The sequence below is a fragment of the Oncorhynchus nerka genome, linkage group LG3 (genome assembly GCF_034236695.1).
Source record: "Oncorhynchus nerka isolate Pitt River linkage group LG3, Oner_Uvic_2.0, whole genome shotgun sequence".
In the NCBI taxonomy this organism is placed as follows: Eukaryota; Metazoa; Chordata; class Actinopteri; order Salmoniformes; family Salmonidae; genus Oncorhynchus; species Oncorhynchus nerka.
Genome location: NC_088398.1, coordinates 35,893,840 through 35,921,517, shown reverse-complemented (window position 1 = coordinate 35,921,517; position 27,678 = coordinate 35,893,840). Strand labels below are relative to the sequence as shown.

Genomic DNA, 27,678 nt, shown 5'->3' with positions numbered 1-27,678 from the left:
TAAAAAGGTAAACGTATGGTTTATTGTAAGTATTACCAGTATTTTCATCAAAACGCTCTTGCATTCAGCATTTTTTGTTTGTTTATTCAAAGTAAAAATCCACAGGTAGCAACACACGTTCCTGCTAGTGGGCAGGAGTAGGGGGCACAGTCAGTTACTGCTGCATTCATTCCATTCTGTTAAGCATCAGAGTACCATGTCTTTGCTTTCCCCACTGTCTTCAGACTACCCGCCTGAGGCACAAATCCAAACCAAGCCCACACCTCACATCCCCAGGTCCTTTTCAACCTCCCTTGGGAATATGAAAGGATTGAAATAGTGTGAGCAATATTCATTCAGCCAAAAAAATATATATTTTACAATACGGTACTGAGCGTGACATCTTTTTCCAACAAAACCAATTGGACTGAAGGTCAAATTCATGCTAAAAAGCTCTGCCTTAACCTCTTCCCCATCGCTTAGTCTATTCCAATCCCATCATTTCAAATCCCCAAGAGGGGAACACGACGAGAAACCTATAGATAAGTGCCAACTGTCTGGTTGGTAATGGGTCCCGAGGCTGGGACCAGGCAACCTGCCACTACTATGATATCATCAGTGACATCACGCGCTGGTGTCGGACATCGAGGTCTCGAGCATCATGTCACTCTCGTACATGTTGCATTCCAGGGGCAGCGAGCTCCGCAGGGGCGTGTCCAACGAGGCCTTGTCCTGATTGGACTGCGGCGTCTCCAGGGCCATGATGCCGCTCTCCTCCAGAAGAACCGTGGTTCGAGCGTTACTGGGTTCCGTCGACGTGTTCAGCATCTTCATCAACCCCGGGGTGCTCAGCGTCCCACGGACTTTGTCTTTTATGTCCGTTCCTGAAAGACACATACACCATTAAATGCTTTAGACACACACACACATATGTGGACACCTGCTCATTACAAAATTATGAGCATTAACATGAAGTTGGTCCCCCCCGTTTGTACTCGCTACACGCTTCAGCACTCGGTTGTCCCGTTCTGTGAGCTTGTGTGGCCTACATCTTTGTGGCTGAGCCGTTGTTGCTCCTAGACGTTTCCACTACACAATATCATAACTTACAGTTGACCGGGGAAGCTCTAGCAGGGCAGAAATTTGACTAACTGATTTGTTGGCATAATGACAACAACAACTATGACAGTGCCACATTGAAAGTCACTGAGCTCTTCAGTAAGGCCATTCTACTGCCAATGTTTGTCTATGGCAATTGCAAGGCTTTGTGCTCGATTTTATACACCTATCAGCAACGGGTGTGGCTGAAATAGCCGAATCCACCAATTTGAAGGGGTTTCCACATACTTTTGTGTGTGTGTACATGTCTTGTATCAAACCGGCTTGACACCGTAACAACATCAGGACTGGTGGTCTACTAGTTTTCCGCTGTTCTTTGAGCATGTTAAGAAATAAGAAATCCAGCGCTAACCTGCAGGTGCACGTTAAGTTCTGCCTGTTCGCTGCAATCCACCCATATTGTTTAACATTAAAACAACGTATACATTCCAGACTGAAATTATTATGCATATTCCCATTGTACATCTGTCATTATGGTGTTGACTCATTTTAAAATTACAAATATTTTATGATACATTTTTATAGAAAATACACTCATCCAACTACTATTCATTCTTCTTCTTGTTTGATAGAATTAAACCTTTGACAGTGGATCACTGACTTGCAGAGTCTTTCTAACAGATGACACAGGGGCTCGGGTCACAATCCCAGCGCATAATGCACATAGTATCCAAAAGTGTCCCTCAGAAAAAGCGACATTATTTCTTAACACAATTCGCCGGCAAGGCACACACTGGCAACAAGACTCGGAAAAAGCAAAAAAGAAACGCAAAATCAACAGTACTTAAATGTCTTAAGTCATTGATGTTTACAGGCAAAAATATAACAAATGCATCCACAAATGATTGTCGCAAATCTGTTTTAGCGTGGGTTGCAAAGGAAGTCATTTTACCTATGTAGGAAGTTTTACCTATGTAGGCATCCGTATCGCCAATGTACATCTCAATGCAGTGGCCGAGCATCGTCACAGAAAACGTGTCATCTCGCTTAAGACCGAGTGCCTGTCAGAAAAACAAGGAAAAACTCACATCAATTGCTGTAATAACATTGAAATACACAGCAATATTTATTCAACGTGTCACACAGGTTCTGTGTCTATGGATTTAAAATGTAAATAAAATCGACAAAAAAAATATACAGTACCGTGTGGAAGTAGTCGATGGCGCTCTCGAAGTCTCCCATGAGGCTGTGCACATATCCGATGGCGGAGTAGGTTGACGCGTGCTGGGGGATGAGAACCAGGGCCTGGCGGTGGTACTCCAACGCCTGGACATACTTCCTATTGGAGGACAGAACAAAACAACCATTTGGACAGTTCTCTAATGACCAGAGCCAAATAAAGAGTTCTGCCTAGGCTGGGTGGGTTCAGAGAGACAAAAAAAGGATGTAATCAAACAATACCTTCCCTATCAGAACTAGGTAAAAAAAAAAGTATTTGTTTTATTTTTGATATTGTTCCATAGTTGCCATGGCAATAAGGCACTAAAATAAAATGGCTAAATATGTGGTCAAATAAATTAACAATTTCCTGAATACAAAGTGTTATGTTTGGGGCAAATCTAACAACACAGAGTACCACTCTTCATATTTTCAAACATGGTTGTGGCTGCATCGTGTTATGGATATGCTTGTCATCTGCAAGGGAGTTTTTTTTAAGCTAAAAAGAAAGAGGAAAACCTGGTTCAGTCTGCATTCCAACAGACACTGCGAGAAATTCATCTTTCAGCAGAATAACCTAAAACACAAGGCCAACTATACACTAGAGTTGCTTACCAAGAAGACTGAATGTTCCTGAGTGGCCTAGCTACAGTTTTTATTTAAAAATCTACGGCAAAACTTACATTTCTGTCTAGCAATGATCAACAACCAACTTGACATGGCTTGAAGATTTTTTTTAAAGAATGTGCAAATATTGTACAAACTAGGCGTTCAAGGCTATTAGAGAATTACCCAGAAAGACTCTCAGCTGTAATCGCTGCAAAAGATGATTCTACCATGTATTGGCTCAGGGGAATACTTATGTAAATCAGATATTTCTATCTCATTTTCAATAAATTTGCAAACATGTCTAAAAACACATTCACTTTGTCATTATGGGTTGTGTAGATGTGTGAGAAAAATATATTTAATCCATTTTGAAATCATGATGCAACAACAAAATGTGGATTAAGTCAAGGGGTATGAATACTTTCTGAAGGCACTATGTTTTACAAAATGTTTACAAATAAATTAAAAATGAAAATCTGAAATGTCTTCAAAACGTTGCCTATTCATTGTCTGCATGCAACTTACTGTTATGTAAATTGTTATGCAATAAAAACATTTTTTACTCCTGAACTTATTTAGGCTTGCCATAACCAAGTGTTTGAATATGTATAACACTTGGTTATGGCAAGCCTAAATAAGTTCAGGAGTAAAAAATGTTTTTATTGCATAACAATTTACATAACAGTAAGTTGCATGCAGACAATGAATAGGCAACGTTTTTGCTGGTGATGTCTGGTTGAGGACCTGCCTTACAATGGGCCTACAAGCCCTCAGTCTAGCCTCTTTCAGCCAATTGCAGGCAGTATGAGCAGTGATGGAGGGATTGTGCATTCCTGGTGTAACTCAGGCAGTTGTTGCCATCCTGTACCTGTCCCGCAGGTGTGATGTTCGGATGTACCAATCCCGTGCAGGTGTTGTTACACATGGTTTGCCACTAAGAGGATGATCAGCTGTCCGTCCTGACGCCCTGTAGCACCGTCTTAGGCGCCTCACAGTACGGACATTGCAATTTATTGCCCTGGTCACATCTGCAGTCCTCCTGCCTCTTTGCAGCATGCTTAAGGCACATTCACGCAGATGAGCAGTCAGTAGAAAGGCCTCTATAGTGTCCTAAGTTTTCATAACTGTCTCAACGACCTTTCCACAGGTGCATGTTCATTAATTGTTTATTGAACAAGCATGAGAAACAGTGTTAAAACCGTTTATTACGATAAAAATCTGTGAAGTTATTTGGATTTTTACAAAATATCTTTTAAAGACAGGGTCCTGAAAAAGGGACGAGTTTATAAGTACCAGTCAAAGGTTGGCACACCAAGTCATTCAAGGGTTTTTCTTTATTTTTTACTCATTGTAAAATAATATTTAAGATGTCAAAACTATAAAATAGCACATATGGAATCACGTAGTAACCAAAAAATATATTTTATATATGAGATTCTTCAAAGTTGCCACCCTTCGCCTTGATGACAGCCTTGCACACTCCTGGCATTCTCTCAACCAGCTTCATGACTGTCAATCACAACATTGTTATTGGCAGACTCAACAGCCTTGGTTTCTCAATTGATGGCCTCGCCTGGTTCACCAACTACTTCTCTGATAGAGTTCAGTGTGTCAAATTGGAGGGCCTGTTGTCCGGACCTCTGGCAGTCTCTATGGGGGTGCCACAGGGTTCAAATCTCGGGCTGACTCTTCTCTGTATATATCAATGATGTTGCTCTTGCTGCTGGTGATTCTCTGATCCACCTCTACGCAGATGACACCATTCTGTATACATCTGGCCATTATTTGGACACTTAACTAACCTCCAGATGAGCTTCAATGCCATACAACACTCCTTCCGTGGCCTCCAACTGCTCTTAAACGCAAGCTCTTCAACTGATCGCTGCCCGCACCTATTCTGGACGGTTCTGACTTAGAATATGTGGACAACTTAAAATACCTAGGTGTCTGGTTAGACTGTAAACTCTCCTTCCAGACTCACATTAAACATCTCCAATCCAAAATTAAATCTAGAATTGGCTTATTTCGCAACAAAGCATTCTTCTCTCATGCTGCCAAACATACCATCCTACCGATCCTCGACTTCAACGATGTCATTTCCAAAATAGCCTCCAACACTCTACTCAACAAATTGGATGCAGTCGATCACAGTGCCATCCATTTTATCACCCAAGCCCCATATACTACCCACCACTGCGACCTGTACGTTCTCGTTGGCTGGCCCTCGCTTCATACTCGTCGCCAAACCCACTGGATCCTGGTCATCTACAAGTCTCTGCTAGGTAAAGCCCCGCCTTATCTCAGCTCACTAGTCACCATAGCAGCACCCATCCGTAGCTCACGCTCCAGGAGGTATATCTCACTGGTCACCCCCAAAGCCAATTCTTCCTTTGGCCGCCTCTGCTGCCAATGACTGGAACAAACTGCAAAAAAAAAAAAAATCACTAAATCTGGAGACTTAAGTCCCTCACTAGCTTTAAGCACAAGCTGTCAGAGCAGCTCACAGATCACTGCTCCTGTACATAGCTCATCTCTAAATAGCCTATCCAAGCTACCTCATCCCCATACTGTATTTATTCATTCAACTTGCTCCTTTGCACCCCAGTATCTCTACTTGCACATTCTACCATTCCAGTGTTTAATTGCTATATTGTAATTACTTCGCCACAATGGCCTATTTATTGCCTTTACCGCTCTTATCCTACCTCATTTGCACATGCTGTATATAGACTTTTTTTTAAAATTATTATTGATTGTATGTTTGTTTATTCCATGTGTGTTGCTGTGTGTCGAACTGCTTTGCTTTATCTTGGCCAGGTCGCAGTTGCAAATGAGAACTTGTTCTCAACTAGCCTACCTGGTTAAATAAAGGTGGAAAAAAGCAATTAAATTAACAGGTGCGCCTTGTTAAAAGTACATTTGTGGAATTTCTTTCCTTCTTAATGCGGTTGAGCCCATCAGTTGTGTTGTGACAAGGTAGGGGGGGTATACAAAAGATAACACTATTTGGTAAAATACCAAGTCCATATTATGGCAAGAACAGCTCAAATAGGCAAAGATAAATGACAGCCCATCTTTAATTTAAAAGACATGAAGGTCAGTCAATCCAGAACATTTCAAGTTTCTTCCAAGTGCATTCGCAAAAACCAACAAGCGCTACGATGAAACTGGCTCTCATGAGGACCGCCACAGGAAAGGAAGACCCAGAGTTACCTCTGCTGCAGAGGATAAGTTCATTAGAGTTACCAGCCTCAGAAATTGCAGCACAAATAAATGCTTCACAGAGTTAAAGTAACAGACATCTCAACAACTGTTCAGAGTAGACTGTGTGAATCAGGCCTTCAAGGTCAAATTACTGCAAAGAACCCACTACTAAAATAACACCAATAATGAGAAGAGACTTGCTTAGGCCAAGCAACAAGATCAATGGACATTAGACCGGTCAAAATCTGTCCTTTGGTCTGAGGAGTCCAAATTTGAGATTTCTAATTCCAACCACCATGTCTTTGTGAGACGCAGAGTAGATGATCTCCGAACGGGTGGTTCCCACCGTGAAGCATGGAGGTGTGATGGTGCCTTGCTGGTGACACGGTCAGTGATTTATTTAGAATTCAAGGCATGCATAACCAGCATGGCTACCACAGCATTTTGCAGCGATACACCATCCCATCTGGTTTGCGCTTCGTGAGACTATCATTTGTTTTTCAACGGGAAAATGATCCAACACACACCTCCAGGCTGTGTAAGGGCTATTTGACCAATAAGGAGAGTGATGGAGTGCTTCATCAGATGACCTGGCCTCCACAAGCACCCAACCTCAACCCAATTGAGATGATTGGGACCGCAGATTGAAGGAAAAGCAGCCAACAAGTGCTCAGCATATGTGGGAACACCTTCAAGAAGGATGGAAAAGCAGTCCAGGTGAAGCTGGTTGAGAGAATGCCAAGAGTGTGCAAAGCTGTCAAAGAAAAAGGGTGGCTACTTTGAAGAATCTCAAATATATTTTGATTTGTTGGACACTTTTCTGGTTACTATATGATTCCATGTGTTATTTCATAGTTTGTCTTCACTATTATTTTACAATGTAGAAAATATTAAAAATAAGTAGGTGTGTCAAAACGTTTCTATTTTATTTTTACTGTTTCGACCCGAATAAACACTTCTGCGGCCAGTCCAATACTTTTCTATTTAGAAAAAGCTACGCACTCCATTCCTGGTAAGCTGCCTGCAGGACATCAATGCGTGGATGCAGTTGAGTTTATTTTTCCCCCATTTTTTAAAAACATTTATTAACTAGGCAAGTAAGTTATGCTGAAAAGCTGTTCTGATTTTCAATGATCAATTAGCCTTTTAAAATGATAAACTTGGATTAGGCAACACAACGTGCCATTGGAACACAGGAGTGATTGTTGCTGATAATGGGCCTCTGTACTCCTATGTAGATATTCCATAAAAAATCTGCCATTTCCAGCTACAATAGACATTTAGGACATTAACAATGTCTACACTGTATTTCTGCTCAATTTCTTTTTCTTTCAAAACCTGGAAATTTCTAAGTGACCCCAAACTTTTGAACAGAAGTACAAAGAATAATTTGCACCTTGGGTGTGAGAAGTGATTTACAAATGAAATGAATTATTAATATTATAATTATTAGCAGTTCTTGATTGAGATTGGCACATTGGAACCAATTGAATAGTTCCAAAACTGCAAACCCTGCCTCTCACTCCACTCAGGTTCAATTAATGGCTCAATAGTTTACCATAATCAAATTCACCACATAGGAAAACATCCCATCATCTCTTGAACGAACAAATCAATTACGGAACAATGTGCATGTTGTTTGCAGGGCTTTACCAACTGATTAATTCAATAGATCAGTGAACACTGCAATCCTGTTAAGAAGCCTTCATTAAAATAAAAACACACATTAACTGCAAGGTGTGGATTTCCAAAGATGCCCCTTTAGATATGAAGTACCCAAACATTTTCAAAACAGCCACTTGCACTGCAAAGCCTCTCTAGATCTGCTTAGTGGCTACTATGCATTATTCATTAACAGATCTGTACATTAATACTCAATGAGTCCTACTTATACAGAAGGACTGGAGAAGAGCAAATGCGTGTCTTTGAAAATATTGCGAGGAGAAAGAAAAAGAGAGAAATACAGTAGGTTAGGGATCATCAACTAGATTCAGCCGCAGGCCGATTTTATGTTCAGCGGATGGTCTGGGGGCCATAACATAATTACAAATCATTTGTAGACTGCCAATTGACTGTAAGAAGCCTAAACAGATGTGTTTGAATAAATCAATAATTTCAAGCCTTGCTTACATTTGTACACAATCACATTTCTCTCCATTATGAAATGGGAAAATATTTCTTAAATTAAAATCAGTTGGAACAGATTTCCTGGTGATTCTACAGTATTCCATGTCCAACAAAGACACATTTCTTTGTTCTTTTTTCCCCCTTTCATCACCTCAGACTCTCCTCCTGAAATACCACTCAGGAAAATGTTTGGATCCCTGTCCTTTAACAATGCTTTATCAGGTACCTGGGAGACAACAGAGAAATGCCTGCCTGTCTAACTACCTAATCCTGAACTTATAAGTGAGATGAGAACAAGGACAGGGCAACAACAACGATGTCATAGGAGATACAGAGATACTGCATATGCCAGTCAGAACTTCCATTCTGTTCAGTTCCATCCCCTCAATAGGGGTGTGTCACAAGCCAACTAGAAATATTCTGGATTAGTTTAGGCTAACTAGTTTCAGTTAAGGCTACATTCCAGCTCACAAAGGTGGATATTTATCCAACAGCTTCCACTAATTCAAACCAGGCTTGTAACTGCGTGTGCATGTCGCACATGGAAAACCCAGAGTCCAACAGTTACCCTAGTAATTTACCTGGCTAAAAGGAGTTGACCCCTACGTGACAATAGTTATCCCAAGTTAAATTCAGAATAAACCAAAGTGAGCTTGCAACTCCATCCTGCTTCGTGACATACCCCTCTGGTGTCCTGATGAGTAAATACTTGCGGAGGATCTTTATACTCACTTCAGTTTTCGACATACGTGACCCAGGTTGTTCAGGAGTGGCTCCCACTTGTCCACTGTTACCTGGAAGAAAACACAACATTTACTAAAAGAGGAATTTTTGCATTGAAAATAAACACACAGCTACTACACTGGCTGCCAGTTCTTCTTAAAGAAGTTCAAAAAAAATGTAAGAATGGCATATGACACAGTACATGTGGGGCTAGAGTTAGAGTCAAATGATCAGCTACCTCATTCCCAATGGCTTTGATCTTGTCCATTGCGTCCAGGAACAACTTCTCAGCTGTTTTCCAGCTGAAAAAGGCAGAATTGAGCACATTTCAGCACAATCAAAGCCAACACATGAACAATTAAAAAGGCATAAGTACCCTTTCACACACACTATCGTGTCAACCCGAACCATACGATGCCAGCACAGAATTTTTCTTTACAAATGGTCCTTTCCGGCACGGTTCCAGCAACTAGTATGGAGGCGTGGCCAGGTGCAGCTAAACCTCAATAAATAGACAGAATCCATGTTTATCGTCATGACCCAAACCGAATCATTCGTGGCCCTACCTATGGGTTTAAACCCATCGTTAGGAGAACACTCTTCTAACCCATTTGCTAATGGCTATGATGAGAGCCCTCAAGCGTGTATGTGTGCATGTGGGGGTATTGCAGAGTTTGCTAAACACAAAACACTCAGTGTATTTCCATGACATAGACTGACCAGGTGAAAGCTTTGATCCTTTTAATGTCACTTAAATCCACTTCATAATCAGTGTAGATGAAGGGGAGGAGACAGTTTAAAGAAAGATTTTTAAGCCTTGAAACAATTGAGACACAGATTACGTGTGTGTGCCCTTCAGAGGGTGAATGGGCAAGACAAAATATTTAAGGTGTCTTTGAACACAGTATGGTAGTAGGTGCCCAGGTGCACCAGTTTGAATGTGTCAAGAACTGCAACACAGCTGTGTTTTCACGCTCAACAGATTCCTGTTTATCCCAAGAATGGTCCACCACCCAAAGGACATCCAGCCAACTTGACACAAATGTGGAAAGCATTGGAGTCAACAAGGGCCAGCATCCCTGTGGACTGCTTTTGACACCATGTAGAGTCCATGCCCGACAAATTGAGGCTGTTCTGAGGGTAACAGGGATAGAAACTCAATATTAGGGAGGTGTTCCTAATGCTTTGTACACTCAGTGTAGTATGTGAGCACGTGAGGGTATTACAGTGTATGCTATATATCCTCTTGGGTGTATGAGTATGCACATATGTACGTTTTCCCAATGTGTGGGTGTTTGCATACACATTATCTCTGTATGTATTTGTGTGTGTGACTCACTCTCCATTCTGAAAGGCCACAACGGCCACCTCATGCATGACAAAGGGGTCTTCTGGTGCTATGCTCAGGGCCTGGCTGAAGAAGCGCTCGGCCAGTTTAGAGTTGTTTGTAAGACCGTACTCCAGCCCTATGTACAACATGGGGAGATGACATCTGGACAAGAGAGATGAGAGCAAGGGTTAGGGGTCAAGTCTAATGGGCAAGGTTGTGAAGGTACATGCTATTATATATATATATATTTTGTTATGATACTGTACATTACATGTTTTCAATGACTAAGGCACACCTGCTTTTAGCAAGATACATATTTGAACAGACGCTAACAAATGTGTTAATGTTCAATATTGCTTTTCAGCACGTGACAGCCCTGTTCTGTGGATGTGTGGTGTTGTGTCTGGGTACAATAACAGTACATACCCCTTCATCAGTTGAGCAGCAGTGAAGTAGGCAGCCATGGCCTGGTCGTGTTCACTCTCCACTGCAAACGAGTGACCGTAGGCGATCCATGCCGGACCGTACGTCCGCTCCAGAGTGGTCGCCTTGCTGTGGGAGACAGCATAAGGAACATAGTGTAAATAAGAGAGATATTCTAGTCTGAGTGAATGATAATCAATTATGTTTTTTTTATAATACTTTGAAATTTGTAGATTTGATTCAGCAGCAAGTGAATCAAAATATTTGAATTTACAATATCAATGTCTGACTGCTGAATATAAAATAAACTTGGTGATAAGAAGAATATGATATCTGGTACCTGAGATATCTACGCGCGTGTTCATTTTTGTGACCAACCATTAGATAGTAGCATCCCACAGCAAACCAAGAGACCTGGATGAAAACAACATTTACCATTTGTCTAATGGTCAAAAAATAAAATACACACAAAAGAAAACATACCGTACCAATCAGAGCTTGGATATGTGGAATGGCAAGATTGGGGGGGGGTGTATTCATAGCAGAGCAGGCAACACTTTGCACTATATAGCTATATAGGGCAGGGACTATACTTACTGGGTTGTTGGGATACAAGTCCACAAGCCTGTGCGAAAGGTAAAACAGTTCTGTGGTAGTAAAAAGAGGAGAATCATGGTACACATTCAGATGTTAAATGTATCTTTCACATGTATGAATAACCAAACTTAAGATCTTCAACGGTCTTACCATTTGCTTTGCTGAGTTCCACCAGTGTTCCTATATGAACAGGTAAACAGTTGGCATGGAATGGGTCTTTCACCATCACCCTTGAAGAAACACAAAACATTCAGGTTTTACAGACAGGACCAAATTATATGTGTGAAATGTATATCCTTTTTACACAACTGAGCCGAGCCGAGAGAGAATAATATTCCACTAACAAACCGTACGAATATCACAACAGTTCTTATTAAAAATTTTAAAAAAGTTAAGATTGGCCAGTTAACGCTTGCAGACTGCCAACAAACCTCAATTTGTAGTTAAAAGGTTAAGGTGGGCCAGCGGTTAGTTACCAAACTTACATGGAAGTGAGTTTGTAGCACATTTTGAAGTCACAGTTGTAATAATGCCTCTCAGCAAGGGAGACCACCACGTCCAAATTGTCCTGGAGACCGTTGACCATCTCTGGGACCACCATATCACTGGGTTTGTTATACTGAGGGAAGGAAAGAAGAAAGGATGGAGAGAGAAAAAAAAGTGGATAAAGGGAGGGGGAAACAAATGTGGAATTGGAACAAAAGCACCATCAACACTAATTTGAGACAAATGACCACTTAACTTTAGTAAAATCAGAGAGAACATTTCTGGGTTGTTGTTATCATTATTGTTAGGGGCAACTGTAGACAACCAATATTAACCAAATATGAGTGATTGTAATATTTAGAAAATAATCATATGGTTCATTCTGAACTATAGGGCAAAATCTAAAGTGACACGATGACATGATGGCCTGTGTATTCCAACAAAGAAACACAACATAGTGATCAACATGGCACATGACAAATGTAAAATACTGAAACTTAACATGGGAATCTGAACGCAACTGATGTCCTGACATGGAGGATAACAGTGGACATACCTTCTTCAATTTATTCTCAAACAGGAAGTGAAGTAATTTGTCTTCTTCCTCTGTGCACTGTTGGCTCAAAGGAAGCAAGTCCAGGAAGTCCTTTTCTACAAACACAAAAATGACAAAGGTCTTCAAAATAAGGGGTTTGGGGAAAAAATGTAATACATTTACCCTACAGACACATCTATAAACCGTTAATGGCATAAAACAAAGCAACATACATACCAATATTTCAGGGATGCAAACTGGTAAGGGCCCAAAAAGGGGCACAGAAACACACAAAAAAATTGTATATATATTATCAGAGTGGGGTTGTCACAATACCAACATTTTAGTAACGATGTGATACCAGGCCAAGGCCCATGGGGGCCCAAGAAGCAAAAAAAAAGTTAGCAATAAAAAAGGAAAAAATATATTTATAATCACACACAAACGCCCAAAAGTTTTAGAACACCCCCATTTTTCATTAAAAAAAATGTTTTTAAGCAGCTCAAGTCCAATGAATAACCTGAAACGGTACAAAGATAAGCAGTAAACTGCCAGAGGTTAATAAAATAAAAAAAGTTTAGGTTACAGAAAAACAATGTACATTTCAGAGTTACAAAAAAGGCCTTTTTAGGGAACAAATTACAGCTGTTCTGCAGCAATTGAAGTAAATTAAGCCTTGAAAGTTGATGCTAACAATTCCTACCGGTGTCGCAACTTTTGTTGACTACTTACAAAACCTCTGTCTGTTTAAAAGCAGTGTTGCAACAGACTGTGTTCCTACTAGTGGTCGACAGAATATGATTTTTCAACGCAGATACAGATTATTGGAGGACCAAAAAAGCAGATGCCGATTAAATCTGCCAATTTTTTAAATGTATTTGTAATAATGACAATTACAAGAATACTGAATGAACTTTTATTTTAACTTCATATAATACATCAAAAAAATCAATTTAGCCTCAAATAAATAATGAAACATGTTCAATTTTGTTTAAATAATGCAAAAAACTAATTAAGTGTAAAAAGAAAAAAGTAAAAAAGTAAGTGAAAAAGAAAGTAAGTGTAATAAAAAAGAAAAAAAAGAAAGTAAGTGTAATATGTGCCATGTAAGAAAGCTAACGTTTAAGTTCCTTGCTCAGAACATGAGAACATATGAAAGCTGGTGGTTCCTTTTAAAATGAGTCTTCAATATTCCCAGGTAAGAAGTTTTAGGTTGTAGTTATTATAGGAATTATAGGACTATTTCTCTATACGATTTGTATTTCATATACCTTTGACTATTGGATGTTCTTATAGGCACTTTAGTATTGCCAGTGTAACAGTATAGCTTCCGTCCCTCACCTCGCCACTACCTGGGCTCGAACCAGGAACACATCAACAACAGCCACCCTGGAAGCAGCGTTACCCATGCAGAGGGGAACAACTACTCCAAGTCACAGAGCAAGTGACATTTGAAGCATTGCGAAGAGCTGCTGGCAAAACGCATGAAAGTGCTGTTTGAATGAGTGCTTACGAGCCTGCTGGTGCCTACCATCGCTCAGTCAGACTGCTCTATCAAATCATACTTAATTATAACACACAGAAATACAAGCCTTAGGTCATTAACATGGTCAAATCCGGAAACTATAATTTCGAAAACAAAACGTTTATTCTTTCAGTGAAATACGGAACCGGTCCGTATTTTATCTAACGATGGCATCCCTAAGTCTAAATATTGCTGTTACATTGCACAACCTTCAATGTTATGTCATAATTACGTAAAATTCTGGCAAACTAGTTCGCAATGAGCCAGGCAGCCCAAACGGTTGCATTCTGAGCCCTCTCCTGTACTCTCTGTTCACCCACGACTGCGTGGCCACGCACGCCTCCAACTCAATCATCAAGTTTGCGGACGACACAACAGTGGTAGGCTTGATTACCAACAACGATGAGACGGCCTACAGGGAGGAGGCGAGGGCCCTCGGAGTGTGGTGTCAGGAAAATAACCTCACACTCAACGTCAACAAAACTAAGGAGATGATTGTGGACTTCAGGAAACAGCAGAGGGAACACCCCCCTATCCACATCGATGGAACAGTAGTGGAGAGGGTAGCAAGTTTTAAGTTCCTCGGCATACACATCACAGACAAACTGAATTGGTCCACTCACACTGACAGCGTCGTGAAGAAGGCGCAGCAGCGCCTCTTCAACCTCAGGAGGCTGAAGAAATTCGGCTTGTCACCAAAAGCACTCACAAACTTCTACAGATGCACAATCGAGAGCATCCTGGCGGGCTGTATCACCGCCTGGTACGGCAACTGCTCCGCCCTCAACCGTAAGGCTCTCCAGAGGGTAGTGAGGTCTGCACAACGCATCACCGGGGGCAAACTACCTGCCCTCCAGGACACCTACACCACCCGATGTTACAGGAAGGCCATAAAGATCATCAAGGACATCAACCACCCGAACCACTGCCTGTTCACCCCGATATCATCCAGAAGGAGAGGTCAGTACAGGTGCATCAAAGCTGGGACCGAGAGACTGAAAAACAACTTCTATCTCAAGGCCATCAGACTGTTAAACAGCCACCACTAACATTGAGTGGCTGCTGCCAACACACTGTCATTGACACTGACCCAACTCCAGCCACTTTAATAATGGGAAATGTAAATATATCACTAGCCACTTTAAAACAATGCTACCTTATATAATGTTACTTACCCTACATTATTCATCTCATATGCATACGTATATACTGTACTCTACATCATCGACTGCATCCTTATGTAATACATGTATCACTAGCCACTTTAACTATGCCACTGTTTACTTTGTCTACATACTCATCTCATATGTATATACTGTACTCGATACCATCTACTGTATGCTGCTCTGTACCATCACTCATTCATATATCCTTATGTACATATTCCTTATCCCCTTACACTGTGTATAAGACAGTAGTTTTGGAATTGTTAGTTAGATTACTTGTTGGTTATCACTGCATTGTCGGAACTAGAAGCACAAGCATTTCGCTACACTCGCATTAACATCTGCTAACCATGTGTATGTGACAAATAAAATTTGATTTGATTTATACCCTGACTCTGCATGCAATGAACGCAAGAGAAGTGACAATTTCACCTGGTTAATATTGCCTGCTAACCTTTCTTTAAGCTAAATATGCAGGTTTAAAAATATATACTTCCGTGTATTGATTTTAAGAAAGGCATTGATGTTTATGGTTAGGTACACATTAGAGCAACGACAGTCCTTTTTCGCGAATGCACACCGCATCGATTATATGCAACGCAGGACACGCTAAATAAACTAGTAATATCATCAACCATGTGTAGTTATAACTAGTGATTATGATTGATTGTTTTCTATAAGATAAGTTCAATGCTAGCTAGCAACTTACCTTGGCTTCTTACTACATTCGCGTAACAGGCAGGCTCCTCGTGTGGCAGGTGGTTAGAGCATTGGACTAGTTAACTGTAAGGTTACAAGATTGAATCCCTGAGCTGACAAGGTAAAAATCTGTCGTTTTGCCCCTGAACAAGGCAGTTAACCCACCGTTCCTAGGCAGTCATTGAAAATAAGAATGTGTTCTTAACGGACTTGCGTCGTTAAATAAAGTTGTAAAAAAATCTAATAAAAAAAAGGCTAAATTGGCATCCAAAAATACTGATTTCCGATTGTTATGAAAACTTGGGGGAAAAAAATAAAAAATAAATAAATTTAAAAAGTTTTTTTTTTTTTTTTTTATAAATCGGCCCTAATTAAATCGGCCATTCCGATTAATCGGTCGACCTCTAGTTACTACATACACCCACTTAAGCATTATTTGGACAGTATTGTTTGAGATTTAACAACTTGCATGATAGGTGGCTCACAGTGCAACAGCTTCAAGCACAGCTTAACACTGGTCGAAGTAAGCAAATGTATTTACATTTATTTAACTAGGCAAGTCGGTTACAGAATCTCTTAAGGATCCGCCCCTTTCCCCCCAATTTTTTGCTTAAAATGACATACCGAAATCTAACTGCCTATAGCTAAGGCCCTGAAGTAATGATATGCATATTCGTGGTACCATTTGAAAGAAAAAACTGAAGTTTGTGGAAATGTGAAAGGAATGTAGGAGAATATAACAATAGATCTGGCAAAAGATAAGAAAAAAAACACATTATTTTGTATTTTTTTTTGTACCATCATCTTTGAAATGCAAGAGAAAGGCCATAATGTATTATTCCAGCCCAGGTACAATTTAGATTTTGGCTACTAGATGGCAGTATGTGCAACATTTAAGACTGATCCAATGAACCATTGCATTTCTGTTAATTTGTGTCTCAAGACTGCCCAAATGTTCCTACTTTGTTTATGAATAACTTTTCATGTTCAAAATTGTGCACTCTCCTCAAACAATAGCATGGTATTCGTTCACTGTAATAGCTACTGTAAATTGGACAGTGCAGTTAGATTAAGTAGAATTTAAGCTTTCTGCCAATATCAGATATGTCTATGTCCTGGGAAATTCTCTTCTTACTTACAACTTCATGCTAATCGCATTAGCCTACATTTGCTCAACCGTCCCTGGGACGGGACACGGATCCCGAAGAAGTTTTAAGAACAAATTCAACCCCAGCCAAACCCCAACTACGCTGGGCCAATTGTGCAAAGCACTATGGGACTCCAATCACGGCCGATTGTGATACAGCCTGGCATCGAACCAGGGTCTGTAGTGACGCATCTAGCACTGAGATGCAGTGCCTTAGGGATCCCGAGTGGCGCAGCTGTCTTAGTCTCAACTGTGAAGAGAAGACTTTGAGCTGCAAGTTTGACAGGTCAAGTGGCAGTAAGGAAGCCATTGCTAAGATGGCAAAATAAGAAAAAGAGGCTTGCCTGGGCCATGAAGCACCGCCAGTGGACTACTGAAGACTGGACGGTCTTCTGGAACAATGAATCAAAATCTTTGGTTCATCATGCAGGGTTTTTGTACGCCATATTGTGGGCGAAAGGATGGTTCCACATGGAGGAGGAAGCGTGGATCCAGAGTCGGTAACTTGCACAGAGTGGATGGCACCCAGAACCAAAATGGCTACCACATCATTTTGCAGCACCATGCAATAACCTGTGGTGTACGCCTAGTTGTCAGGGGTTCATCCTACAGCAAGATAATGCACCAAAACATCCCTCCAGGCTATGTCAGAACTACCTTAAAAGAAAATAACAAGATGGTAGGCTTCAAATCATGGAATAGCCAGCACAGTCTCCAGATTTAAACCCCATCGAGCTAGCGTTTTTTTTCCTGAGAGATCTACACGATTCCAGTGGAGGACCTACATTTTGCAAATATCTCCAAAAAGTGACAAGTTCGCATCCCTGTACATTACTTCTGATGCACACGTGCACAAAACGTTACTCTTATTTTTTGATTCGACAGTCCCCTTAAGTCTGTTTCTGTTCCAAGTCTTGCTCTGGCCTCACCTTCCTGAGCGGTCAGCATGTGGTGGGACGTTAGAAGGTCGAAGGCTTCAAAGCAGTACACATCCAGTTTCAAGGCCTCTTTGTAGCTGGACGTGGCCAGAGGCCGGTTGTCCATGGCATCATAGATCTTCCCCCGCAACAGGCAGATAGAACTGTTGATCTGAAAAAGAGAGGGAAAGAAAGACGTTAAAGGGACCACAAGGGGTCAGAACCACTAAAGCACCATCAGTCGGAAAACTCGAGAGGACTCTGACATTCAAAAAAAGACCCACACATTAGTTTTCTATGAATATGGCAGGTGATGTGGCTACCGGGTGAATGACAGGACCCCTTTAATAATATGATGGTGAGAATGACAAAAGGATATTATTATAGCCAAAGGGTCTTTGACCTGGCAACATGGTATTCAATCTCTGCCTCAGTCACATACAGTACAGTATCTAACTAGTTAACCTGTAATCACAACACCATAAATGTGAAGAGACTGGAAAATCCCATTGAAAGACCACAAACGTGGTATTACAGGGCCACAAAAATACATGGGACCCTATTATGTCAAAGCTGAGACTCACAGAGGCAGGGGTCATCTCCCAGTCTGACTCTTGTATCCTGTTCTCCTCTTTGACACTACGGTCCAGCAGCTTCTTGCTGGTTGGCTCCTCCATGTCCAGGATGTCTAAGGCCTGCTGGAACTCTTTGGCAGCATACTGTACAAAACACAAACAATGGGTTAGTGCTTCCAATGGCGCAGCTCAGTTAAGAGTATGGTGTTGGGAAATTTAGGGTTGTGGGTTTTTGTACCTGAATGTAAACAATATTCAAGAGATAAAAAGTGCTTTAAAGTTCACCCATTTTGCATACCATGAGACATTAACGGTTGAGATTGATACCATTTAAAAGCTTACAAAACAGGGTTGTGAAACCATTTTCTTTCTTGAAATTTTCTATACATTTTTGATTATCCAAACATGTGTAAACCCCAATGCTGCATAGTATTTTTTATTCCTGCTATGCATAAGCTGTAAAAACAATAAAGGCTTTCTCATTTAGCCACTACATGAGAGTGCCTTGATTACTTCTCGAAGTTTGTTTGCACAAAGGCTTTTCCGGGATTATTTACTATCCAGCATCAACTTATTTTTGTTCTATTCAAGTTCAGTAAAATTGCAGTGATCTGAAGGGATAGTTCCATTCTATTCATTATATTTCTATGATAAAAAATAACATCCACTGTTTACATGAGCATGTTGTGTCTCAACCAATGACGGCACAACATAAAAACCTCAGATGATGTAAAATAAGGTCGAAGCTATAACATACGAGAATATGAAAAACAATCGTAGTTTACACAATTTTAGATCCTTTGCTGTAATTGTTAAAATACACTTTTTTAATAAATTAGAAAATAGTTACACAACTGTGTGTAAGGTTTCAAATAATATCAAAGTCAAATATTTATATTTTTCAGCAATGAAGACATGTCTCACAATATGGTGGGGTATGCAAAATGCGTCAACTTTGAACACCTTTATCTTCTAAATGTTTTGGCATACAGGTCCAAGAAGTCACGTTCTGACCACTCATTTCATGGGCAAACATGTTTGAAAAGATATGTTTAAATCAAAAGGGATACTGTAGAAAAGTAATTGAATTTAAGTGGATTGACCCATGGGATTGTGGAGAGTTTGAACAGGTATATTTCATCACAAGAAGTAGCCTAAGATTAATACTCACGTGGCACCTAGCAGCAAGATATTGACAAGCGCCATACAACTGAAATGAAAGATAGATATTAGGAACAAGCTGACTGACAACAACTTTTCAGATTAGAGGTCGACCGATTGTGATTTTTTTCAACGCCGATACCGATATCGATTATTGGAGGACCAAAAAACCCTAAATAAGGACAATTACTACAATACTGAATTAACACTTATTTTAACTTAATATAATACATCAATAAAATAAATTTAGCCTCAAGTAAATAATGAAAAATGTTCAATTTGGTTTAAATAATGCAAAAACAAAGTGTTGGAGAAGAAAGTAAAAGTTACTTGCTCAGAACATGAGAACATATGAAAGCTGGTGGTTCCTTTTAACATGAGTCTTCAATATTCCCAAGTTTTAGGTTGTAGTTATTATAGGAATTATAGGACTATTTCCCTCTATACCATTTGTATTTCATTAACCTTTGACTATTGGATGTTCTTATAGGCACTTTAGTATTGTCAGTGTAACAGTATAGCTTCTGTCCCTCTCCTCGCTCCTCCCTGGGCTCGAACCAGCAACACAACGACAACAGCCACCATCGAAGCAGCGTTACCCATGCAGAGCAAGGGGAACAACTACTAGAAGGCTCAGAGCGAGTGGCGTTTGAAATGCTATTAGCGCGCGCTAACTAGCTAGCCATTTCACTTCGGTTACACCAGCCTCATCTCGGGAGTTGATAGGCTTGAAGTCATAAACAGCGCAATGCTTGACGCACAACGAAGAGCTGCTGACAAAACGCACTAAAGTGCTGTTTGAATGAATGTTTACGCGCCTGCTTCTGCCTACCACCGCTCAGTCAGATACTTGTATGCTCAGTCAGATTATATGAAACGCAGGACACGCTAGATAATATCTAGTAATATCATCAAACATGTGTAGTTAACTAGTGATTATGATCGATTGTTTTTTATAAGATAAGTTTAATGCTAACTAGCAACTTACCTTGGCTTACTGCATTCGCGTAACAGGCAGTCTCCTTGTGGAGTGCAACGAGAGAGAGGCATGTCGTTATTGCGTTGGACCAGTTAACTATAAGGTTGCAAGATTGGAGCGCCCCCGAGCTGACAAGGTAAAAATCTGTCATTCTGCCCCTGAACAAGGCAGTTAACCGACTGTTCCTAGGCCGTTATTGAAAATAAGAATGTGTTCTTAACTGACTTGCCTAGTTAAATAAAAGGTATAAAAAATAAGTAAAAATAATAAATATATAGATATATAGATATATATAGATATAGATATATATAAAAAAGCGCCCAAAAATACAGATTTCCGATTTAAAACTTGAAATTGGCCCTAATTAATCGGCCATTCCAATTATTCGGTCGACCTCTAGTTCAGATCACCAAGGACATGCAGCACACCCAGTACAATGCTTCTTCTATCAAAAATATCAGAGGCATACTCTGGATGGCACAAAGTAATGAAAGCTACATAGAAGAGTAACGTATAGACTGGACAGACTCATAATGACAAGTCAGAATATGCAGAGTATCCAACATGTCATTAGTCCTTCTGCATGCTAGTGCATGAGGGCCCCTCAGTGAGACGTGTAGAACAGGGAGGCACCCAAACTACCTGCATGCCCCATTGCAACAAATTGGGGGAAGCCAACCAGGTGGTCTTACCTTATCTAGTTTACGTGAGCGGAGGGCATGGGAGGCTCTATGGTACTGAGAGGTGAGGTAAAGGCACTGTGCTAGCCAGTAGATATCCTGGGGGTCTTCTGCAAGGACAGGAAAAAGGCTTCACCTCCGTTAGATACCCTACCAACTAACATTTTATACTAACTAGCCAGATGAACACAAAACATTTGTTATATCTCATCAATCAGGAAGATCACTCACCATGTGACAGGGATGCAATCTTATCTGCCCAAAATAGAGCACTTTGATACTGTTGCTGCAAAAAAAAGACAGGAAAGGCAGCATGAAACCAAACATTCTGAATGTGTTTACTACAAGTATGAAACTGACACAGTCAGGGGCTGTCAACACTCACTGATACACGTTAGCTAGCAGCCCTGATATAATGTGGCTAACCTCCAAGTACATAGTAGCTAGCTCAGGCCACTGACTTAGTAGCAAGCACAAGCAGGGTAGCTAACTAGTTACTAGCTAATTCATAAAAGGTAATGTTAATTGACTGATATCTCAGAACAAAACATATTAGATCTCCTAAACCTGTGTTAAGCTCAGACCTTATTTTCAGCATTTATCCCAAACCCCCATAGGAATAGCCAAACGAACCAGAGGTTACTCATTTCCGTTTTTTAGGACTACAACAGAGATCGAACAATGAGCCGCATAAATCTGAAGCATCCGGTTGGCATTTCCACTCACCACCAAATATGGTGATGGCAGGAAGCCCAGTGGCTGGCAGTTGGGTGAAAATAGAGCGAGATGGATTTTGTCCAACATTCTGCACATTTTCTCATTGATTAAACATTTGATCTCAGTACAGTTTCCTGTTCTCCAAACTACAATGTTACAAAGAGTGTGGACTACGTTTTGCAGACTTTACCAAAAACATTTTTAAATTGCGTTGTTTAGGAGTACTATGGCGAATTGAGTTATTGCACACCCTCGCTTGGCGGTCCTTAACGGAAATAGGCAAATAAATGCTAGAAAGCGCCAGTAGGACCTCGCTATGATTAATTTACCCCCGTTGGAAACCCAGGTAAATATTGGGTTACGTTTTCTTCCTTTTTTTATCGACAACAAGTTGGCAAGTTCTATTTACATTATGCTATCGCAAATATAACCTTACACAGCTGGATAACGTTCCTGTAGACTTGTCATTCTGAACAGTACCTAGCCCATTTACTTAGCTAGCAGGAGCAATACATTTTTCCAATCTGACAGCGGTAACCTAATTTGGCTATCTAACGTTAGCTACCTCGATTCTTATCAAGACCTAGTCTAGGTAGCTACATTTCTTACCTGATCAATGTAGTGTCGTACACGTTTTCGAAGTCTGTCGAGATTCATTGTAATTGTCCGAATGCTTTTTACAAATCAAAGCGTATCATTATCATGTGAAAATCCACTCCCTAGTAGTAGCTAGCTAGCTACGCGGCTTCTTCTGCAGCAGTAGTGTCACTTAAACTCCGCAAGGAAACTCGGGCCTTTGATTAAGGGTTCCGGTCATTTCACAGAAATGATTTAATTGCGGCGGAGAACATTTGACAATACAGTTAATTACATGATAGATATAGCCAATTAAAATGTATTTATATTTGTAGAAAATGAGGCGAAACCCTTTTATCTGTATTATAACTACAGGTAAAGAAAATGTTCACCCACTTTTAATGTTATATTGTTTTCGTGCATCTCTGAGTGATGTTCTATCGAAGGTATATGAGTTAAATAGATACAGTAAAATTACATTTAATATTTAAAGTGCTCAGGATGTAAAGGAAATTAAAACTTTTTTTTTTTTAAAACTTTTCCTGACAAATATAAGTGCAGTCTTTTTTTCAGCATAACACCTGTTAATATGAATTCAAGTTGTAAACCTTTTCAAACTAACTTCTTCAAGCATTAATCAGACAATTCACCATGTAATGTTTCTCAATTCACCATGTAGCAATTCACTCCGCTCCACGTTCAGTGATGATGCTGTCCAAAATCAAGAAGTTTGTTGGTGATTATTGAAGCCATTCCCGATTTGCCCTCCAGGGTTCGGCAATTACCCATTAGCTGAAGAGGTCAGTCGTGGTTAGGGCATATTGGTTACCAGTTTGTTAGTCGCGGTTCTCTTTTCATGCCTGTAACTTCGATAGGATGCCCGCGTTTTCATGTTTCATGTATCGACCTTATAGAATGTGAAAACATGGTACATTAGATATAACAAAGGCAAACATTAATCTTAATTTATAATAACTGCAATAGCACAGTTTTTTTTAAATGGTTGTTTGGGTCCTGGATGCTGATTGGTTGATAGTAGGGAGTTATAGCGCCACAATCCCCATATATTCCGTGGGTAATGCCTGTTAACAATTATATTAAATGTATCAATTTGCAGCCAGTGTCCCACAGCCCATCCAGACAATGTATAAACTTAATATCGCCTGAAAAAAAGGTGTCTAGACAATATTTCTTCCACATGCTACCAGCCTAGCATTTGGTTTGGTACAGCAGCGGTTAATATAAACCTTGCTGTGTGCCTATCCAACCTATGCAAAACGTTACTGTTTTTTGTTAGTCATCTCCACAGTGCCATGCAGATATGAACGTCACGAGACTGACAGCTTCTCTGAACCCGGCAAAATAATTTATCAGGAATCATTATTATAGTGGATATATTCTGAGAATTGGCAATAGAAACAATGTTAAACAAATTAAATGAATGCAGTTTGCTGTTATTTCAACTGCTTGATGTGATTGTGTTACGCTGTAAACACTGAATTCCCGCGATATGGGAGAAGTAACGTTAGCGTGTGATTACTTGTGAGTGAGGAAGATAGAAAGTTAGCACTTACCTAGTCGATCGTTTCATTCAGCAGATGTTCCCAGGTACTGTTTTCAGATAACAAATATATTTGTTCAAGACTGCTATCATCGAAAAAGTAGAGCCAAGTCTTTTGCAATTGCAAAAAAACTCCTCACATCAACCCTCAGCACTTTAGACGCGCGAGTCCAGATTGGCAAAATGTAGCAAATGCACACACCCACAGGTGGGGCTCATTTTTAGCAAAAAAAAATATTGTAAAATTTTTCTGCTCTCTTGCGATGCAATGCAACTAGGTTGTAGGCAATGTTTTGGTGGTGACACACCTTGATAAGGTGACCAGATTTGAGAGAAAAAAAATTAAATGGGGTCCATTTTGTTTTAAGAGATTATCTGGAAATGTTGTATACTTTTTAGCCATGCAGTACTTCTGAAAGTACCACTCAAGACCAGAAGTGGTCCACGAAAATTGCATACCATGTTACATGTGCAGATATGTGCAAAAAATAATAATAATCTCACCCATCGACACACAATACCCCTTAATGACAAAGTGAAAACATAATTGTTTTCATTTTTCCAAATGTATTGAAAATGAAATACTGAAATATCTCATTTACATAAGTGTTCACATCCCTGAGTCAACACATGTTAGAATCACCTTTAGCAGCGATTACAGAGCTTAGCGCTACTGGATTGTACAATATTTACACATTTATTCTTTAAAAAATTATTCAAGCTCTATCAAGTTGGTTGTTTATCATTGCTAGACAGCCATTTAAGTCTTACCATAGATTTTCAAGCTGATTTAATAAAATATGTTAACTAGGCCACTCAGGAACATTCAATATCATCTTGGTAAGCAACTCCAGTGTATACATTTGGCCTTGTGCATTGGGTTTTTGTCTGGCTGAAAGGTGAATTTGTTTCCCAGTGTCCATTGGAAAGCAGCCAGAACCAGGTTTGCTCTTAAGATTTAGCCAGAGCTTAGGTCTATTCAGTTTATTTTTATCTTAAAAAATACTCTCTAGTACTTGCCAATGACAAGCATACCCATCACATGATGCAGCCACCACCATGCTTAAATTTGAAGAGTTGTACTTAGTGATGTGTAATGTTGGATTTGCCCCAAACATAATTCAGGACAAAGTTCATTTATTTTCCACATTTTCTGCAGTTTCACTATAGTGCCTTGTTAAAAATAGGATGTATGTTTTGGATATTTCTATTCTGTAAAGGCTTCCTTCTTTTCACTCTGTCATTTAGATTAGTATTGTGGAGTAACTACAATGTTGTTGATCCTGCCTCAGTTTTTTCCTATCACAGCCATTAAACTCCGTAACTGTTTTAAAGTCACTATTGGGGGAATCCCTGAGCGGTTTCCATCCTCTCCGTCAACTGAGTTAGGAAGGCTGCATGTCTTTTTGTAGTGACTGGGTGTATTGATACACCATACAAAGTGTAATGCAGAACTTCACCATGCTCAAAGGGATATTCAAAATCGTCTTTTTTAAATTTTTACCCATCGATCAATAGGCGCCCTTCTTTGCGAGGCATTGGAAAACCTCCCTGGTCTTCGTGGTTGAATCTGTGTTTAACATTCACTGCTCGACTGAGGGCACTTACAGATAATTGTAAGTGTGGGGTAGAGGGATGAGGTAGTCATTCAAAAATCCTGTTAAACACTATTATTGCACACAGAATGAGACTATGCAACTTATGTGACTTGTTAAGCACATTTTTACTCCTGAACTTTTTTTTTTTATACATAATTCCACTTTGACATTATAGGGTACATTGCCAGTGACACAACATCTCATTTTTAATTCAGGCTGTAACACTACAAAATACACTATGAACACTGAACAAAAATATAAATACAATATGTAAAGTGTTGGTCCCATTTTTCGTGAGCTGAAATAAAAGATTAAAGACATTTTCCATATGCACAAAAAACGTATTTCTAACCGTCATCACCTGTCAAAAACCATCCCTACCATGAATAGTGGTGGTGGCAGCATCATGCTAAGGGGATGCTTTTCAGCAGCAGGGACTGGGAAACTTAAGGATAGAGGGAACAATGAATGGAGCAAAATACAGGTAAATCCTTGATGAGAACTTGTTTCAGAGTGCAAAAGACCTTAGACTGGGGTGAAGATTTACGTTTTAATAGGACAATGACCCCAAGCATATAGCCAAAGCAATGCTGGAATGGCTTTTGAACAAGAATGTTTAGGTCCTTGAGTGGCCCAGCCAAAGCCCACACTTGAATCTGTGGAAAGACTGAACAGAGCTTGGGAAAGTCTGCAAGAAAGAATGGAATAAAATGCCAAAAACCAGATGTGCAAAGCTGATGTGCTAATTCCTTTCTGTCAAACCGTCTTGCCATCGCCACAACCTGGACTGGGGCAGGGTATAAGGCCTGTTTCAGGGACTTGCTTCTGAAGACCATTCTTCACAATAAGTTTTGATATTTTTAAATGTGCGATTCAAATGCATCTGAATGTTATTTCTTTGTGTATAGGAGCCATTCGGAAGAACCTGCAACCCGGGATGCCACGTATATGAGTTGGTCAGATTTAGATCACCTGTTACCTGAAAGGGGTCTCCGATTGTGAAAGCGGGAGTTGGCAGCGCACAGGGGAAAGGGATCGCTTCAGTGAGGGTCGACAGACTCCGAGCAGCTGTCTCAAAGCCAGCCCTTAACTTCAAGTCACAAGACTGTTCCAAAAGCTGAACCCTGGGCTGACTACTGTACCCTACCACACACTTACTATTTATTAATGTTCTGCACTCTGAAATTACTTTTGTCTACCAGACCAATAGTTGTCACCTTACTGCACTACTAATGTGTATATACTTTCATATATTCCAATGCTGCTACTGCACTCACTTTGCACATGGGCAATGTCTCTACAGGCTATAAAAAAGTAGTATTTTAATTTAATCTGTTCTTTTATCTGCATGCTTCTTGTACTTTATTTAGTATGTTATATATTTACAATGTTTGATTACTATGTCACTTTTGTGTGGCCAGATAGTTAGCAACAATAACAAGAAACTAGCGTTGAATCATATGTGGCTCATTTCAGCAAGTTTGATCTTGATACCATGTCTTGCTTTGAGGTCTTTTGACTGATGTCATGTCTATGCTAATATAGCTCAAAATTTCTAGCTAGCTAACCAACAAATGTAACAATGTATTTGAGCAACAAGTGTTCATTGTGCAACTTTATTTATGTTTTCAACAAACATTGGAGACAAAATATAGTTTACATGTTATCAACAATCTAAGCCAACCCCTTCTGATTTGCCCCATAGTTGCGCATGCGTCAGATTTGTTGCTAAACAACCAAGGTTGCGTGTGTAACCACGGTTATGTGAGCTATATGGATCACTCCAATATATTGGTATCACTCCGCAGCGGAGGGATACATCCGAGGTGAGGATTTACAGATTTACTCCCGTGTACACCTGTGTCTCGGCTGGGGTCCGCCCTTATACATAGACCCCATGGCCGTGACACACGTTCTCTACATAATTTTCAAGGCGCCTCTAGCACCGTAGAGGATTGGAGTGATCCATATAGCTCACATAACCGTGGTTACATACGTAACCTTCGTTTTGTTTCACTATATTGGATCACTCCAATATATTGGTATACCCTACCAGATTTAGTCGGTGCTAGAGGGACCTGGCCAGC

General features: G+C 40.1%; 1 protein-coding gene and 1 long non-coding RNA gene across 7 annotated transcripts; one reads left to right on the top strand and one right to left on the bottom strand.

The window, feature by feature from the left end:
- Window positions 1-24,132, bottom strand: cdc16 (cell division cycle 16 homolog (S. cerevisiae)). 6 transcript variants are annotated; one of them, XM_029630874.2, is made up of 19 exons: window positions 24,007-24,132; window positions 23,105-23,339; window positions 21,371-21,425; window positions 21,152-21,249; window positions 19,491-19,529; window positions 18,329-18,463; window positions 17,757-17,916; window positions 12,312-12,406; window positions 11,755-11,888; window positions 11,420-11,499; window positions 11,270-11,319; window positions 11,013-11,086; window positions 10,676-10,801; window positions 10,259-10,411; window positions 9,158-9,221; window positions 8,929-8,990; window positions 2,242-2,377; window positions 1,991-2,099; window positions 1-863 (listed from the first exon to the last, which is right to left on the bottom strand). In XM_029630874.2, the coding sequence occupies exons 2-19, from the start codon at window positions 23,105-23,107 to the stop codon at window positions 604-606; spliced, it is 1,833 nt and encodes a 610-aa protein (XP_029486734.1). In that variant the 5' UTR covers window positions 23,108-23,339; window positions 24,007-24,132; the 3' UTR covers window positions 1-603. The 6 variants fall into 6 exon arrangements, with proteins under 6 accessions (XP_029486734.1, XP_029486741.1, XP_029486730.1 ...); XM_029630881.2 differs by lacking the exons at window positions 23,105-23,339; window positions 24,007-24,132 and adding an exon at window positions 23,083-23,103; XM_029630870.2 differs by lacking the exons at window positions 23,105-23,339; window positions 24,007-24,132 and adding an exon at window positions 22,466-22,639 and having other exon boundaries at window positions 2,009-2,099.
- On the top strand, window positions 21,917-26,922 carry LOC115107507 (uncharacterized). Its single transcript, XR_003860210.2, has 2 exons — window positions 21,917-22,202; window positions 26,500-26,922. It is a non-coding gene; the product is annotated as an uncharacterized LOC115107507 (long non-coding RNA).
- The last annotated feature ends 756 nt before the right edge of the window (window positions 26,923-27,678 follow it).

Excerpts from the sequence above, each read along its gene's own strand:
- cdc16 (XM_029630854.2), bottom strand. The coding sequence starts at position 21,786 with ATGAGTAACCTCTGGTTCGTTTGGCTATTCCTATGGGGGTTTGGGATA. Across the intron at positions 10,802-11,012 it reads CACGCGCGTAGATATCTCAG|CAAGGCGACCACTCTGGAGC; the intron begins GTACCAGATATC and ends TGTCTCCCACAG. Across the intron at positions 8,991-9,157 it reads TCAAAGCCATTGGGAATGAG|GTAACAGTGGACAAGTGGGA; the intron begins GTAGCTGATCAT and ends GTTTTCTTCCAG.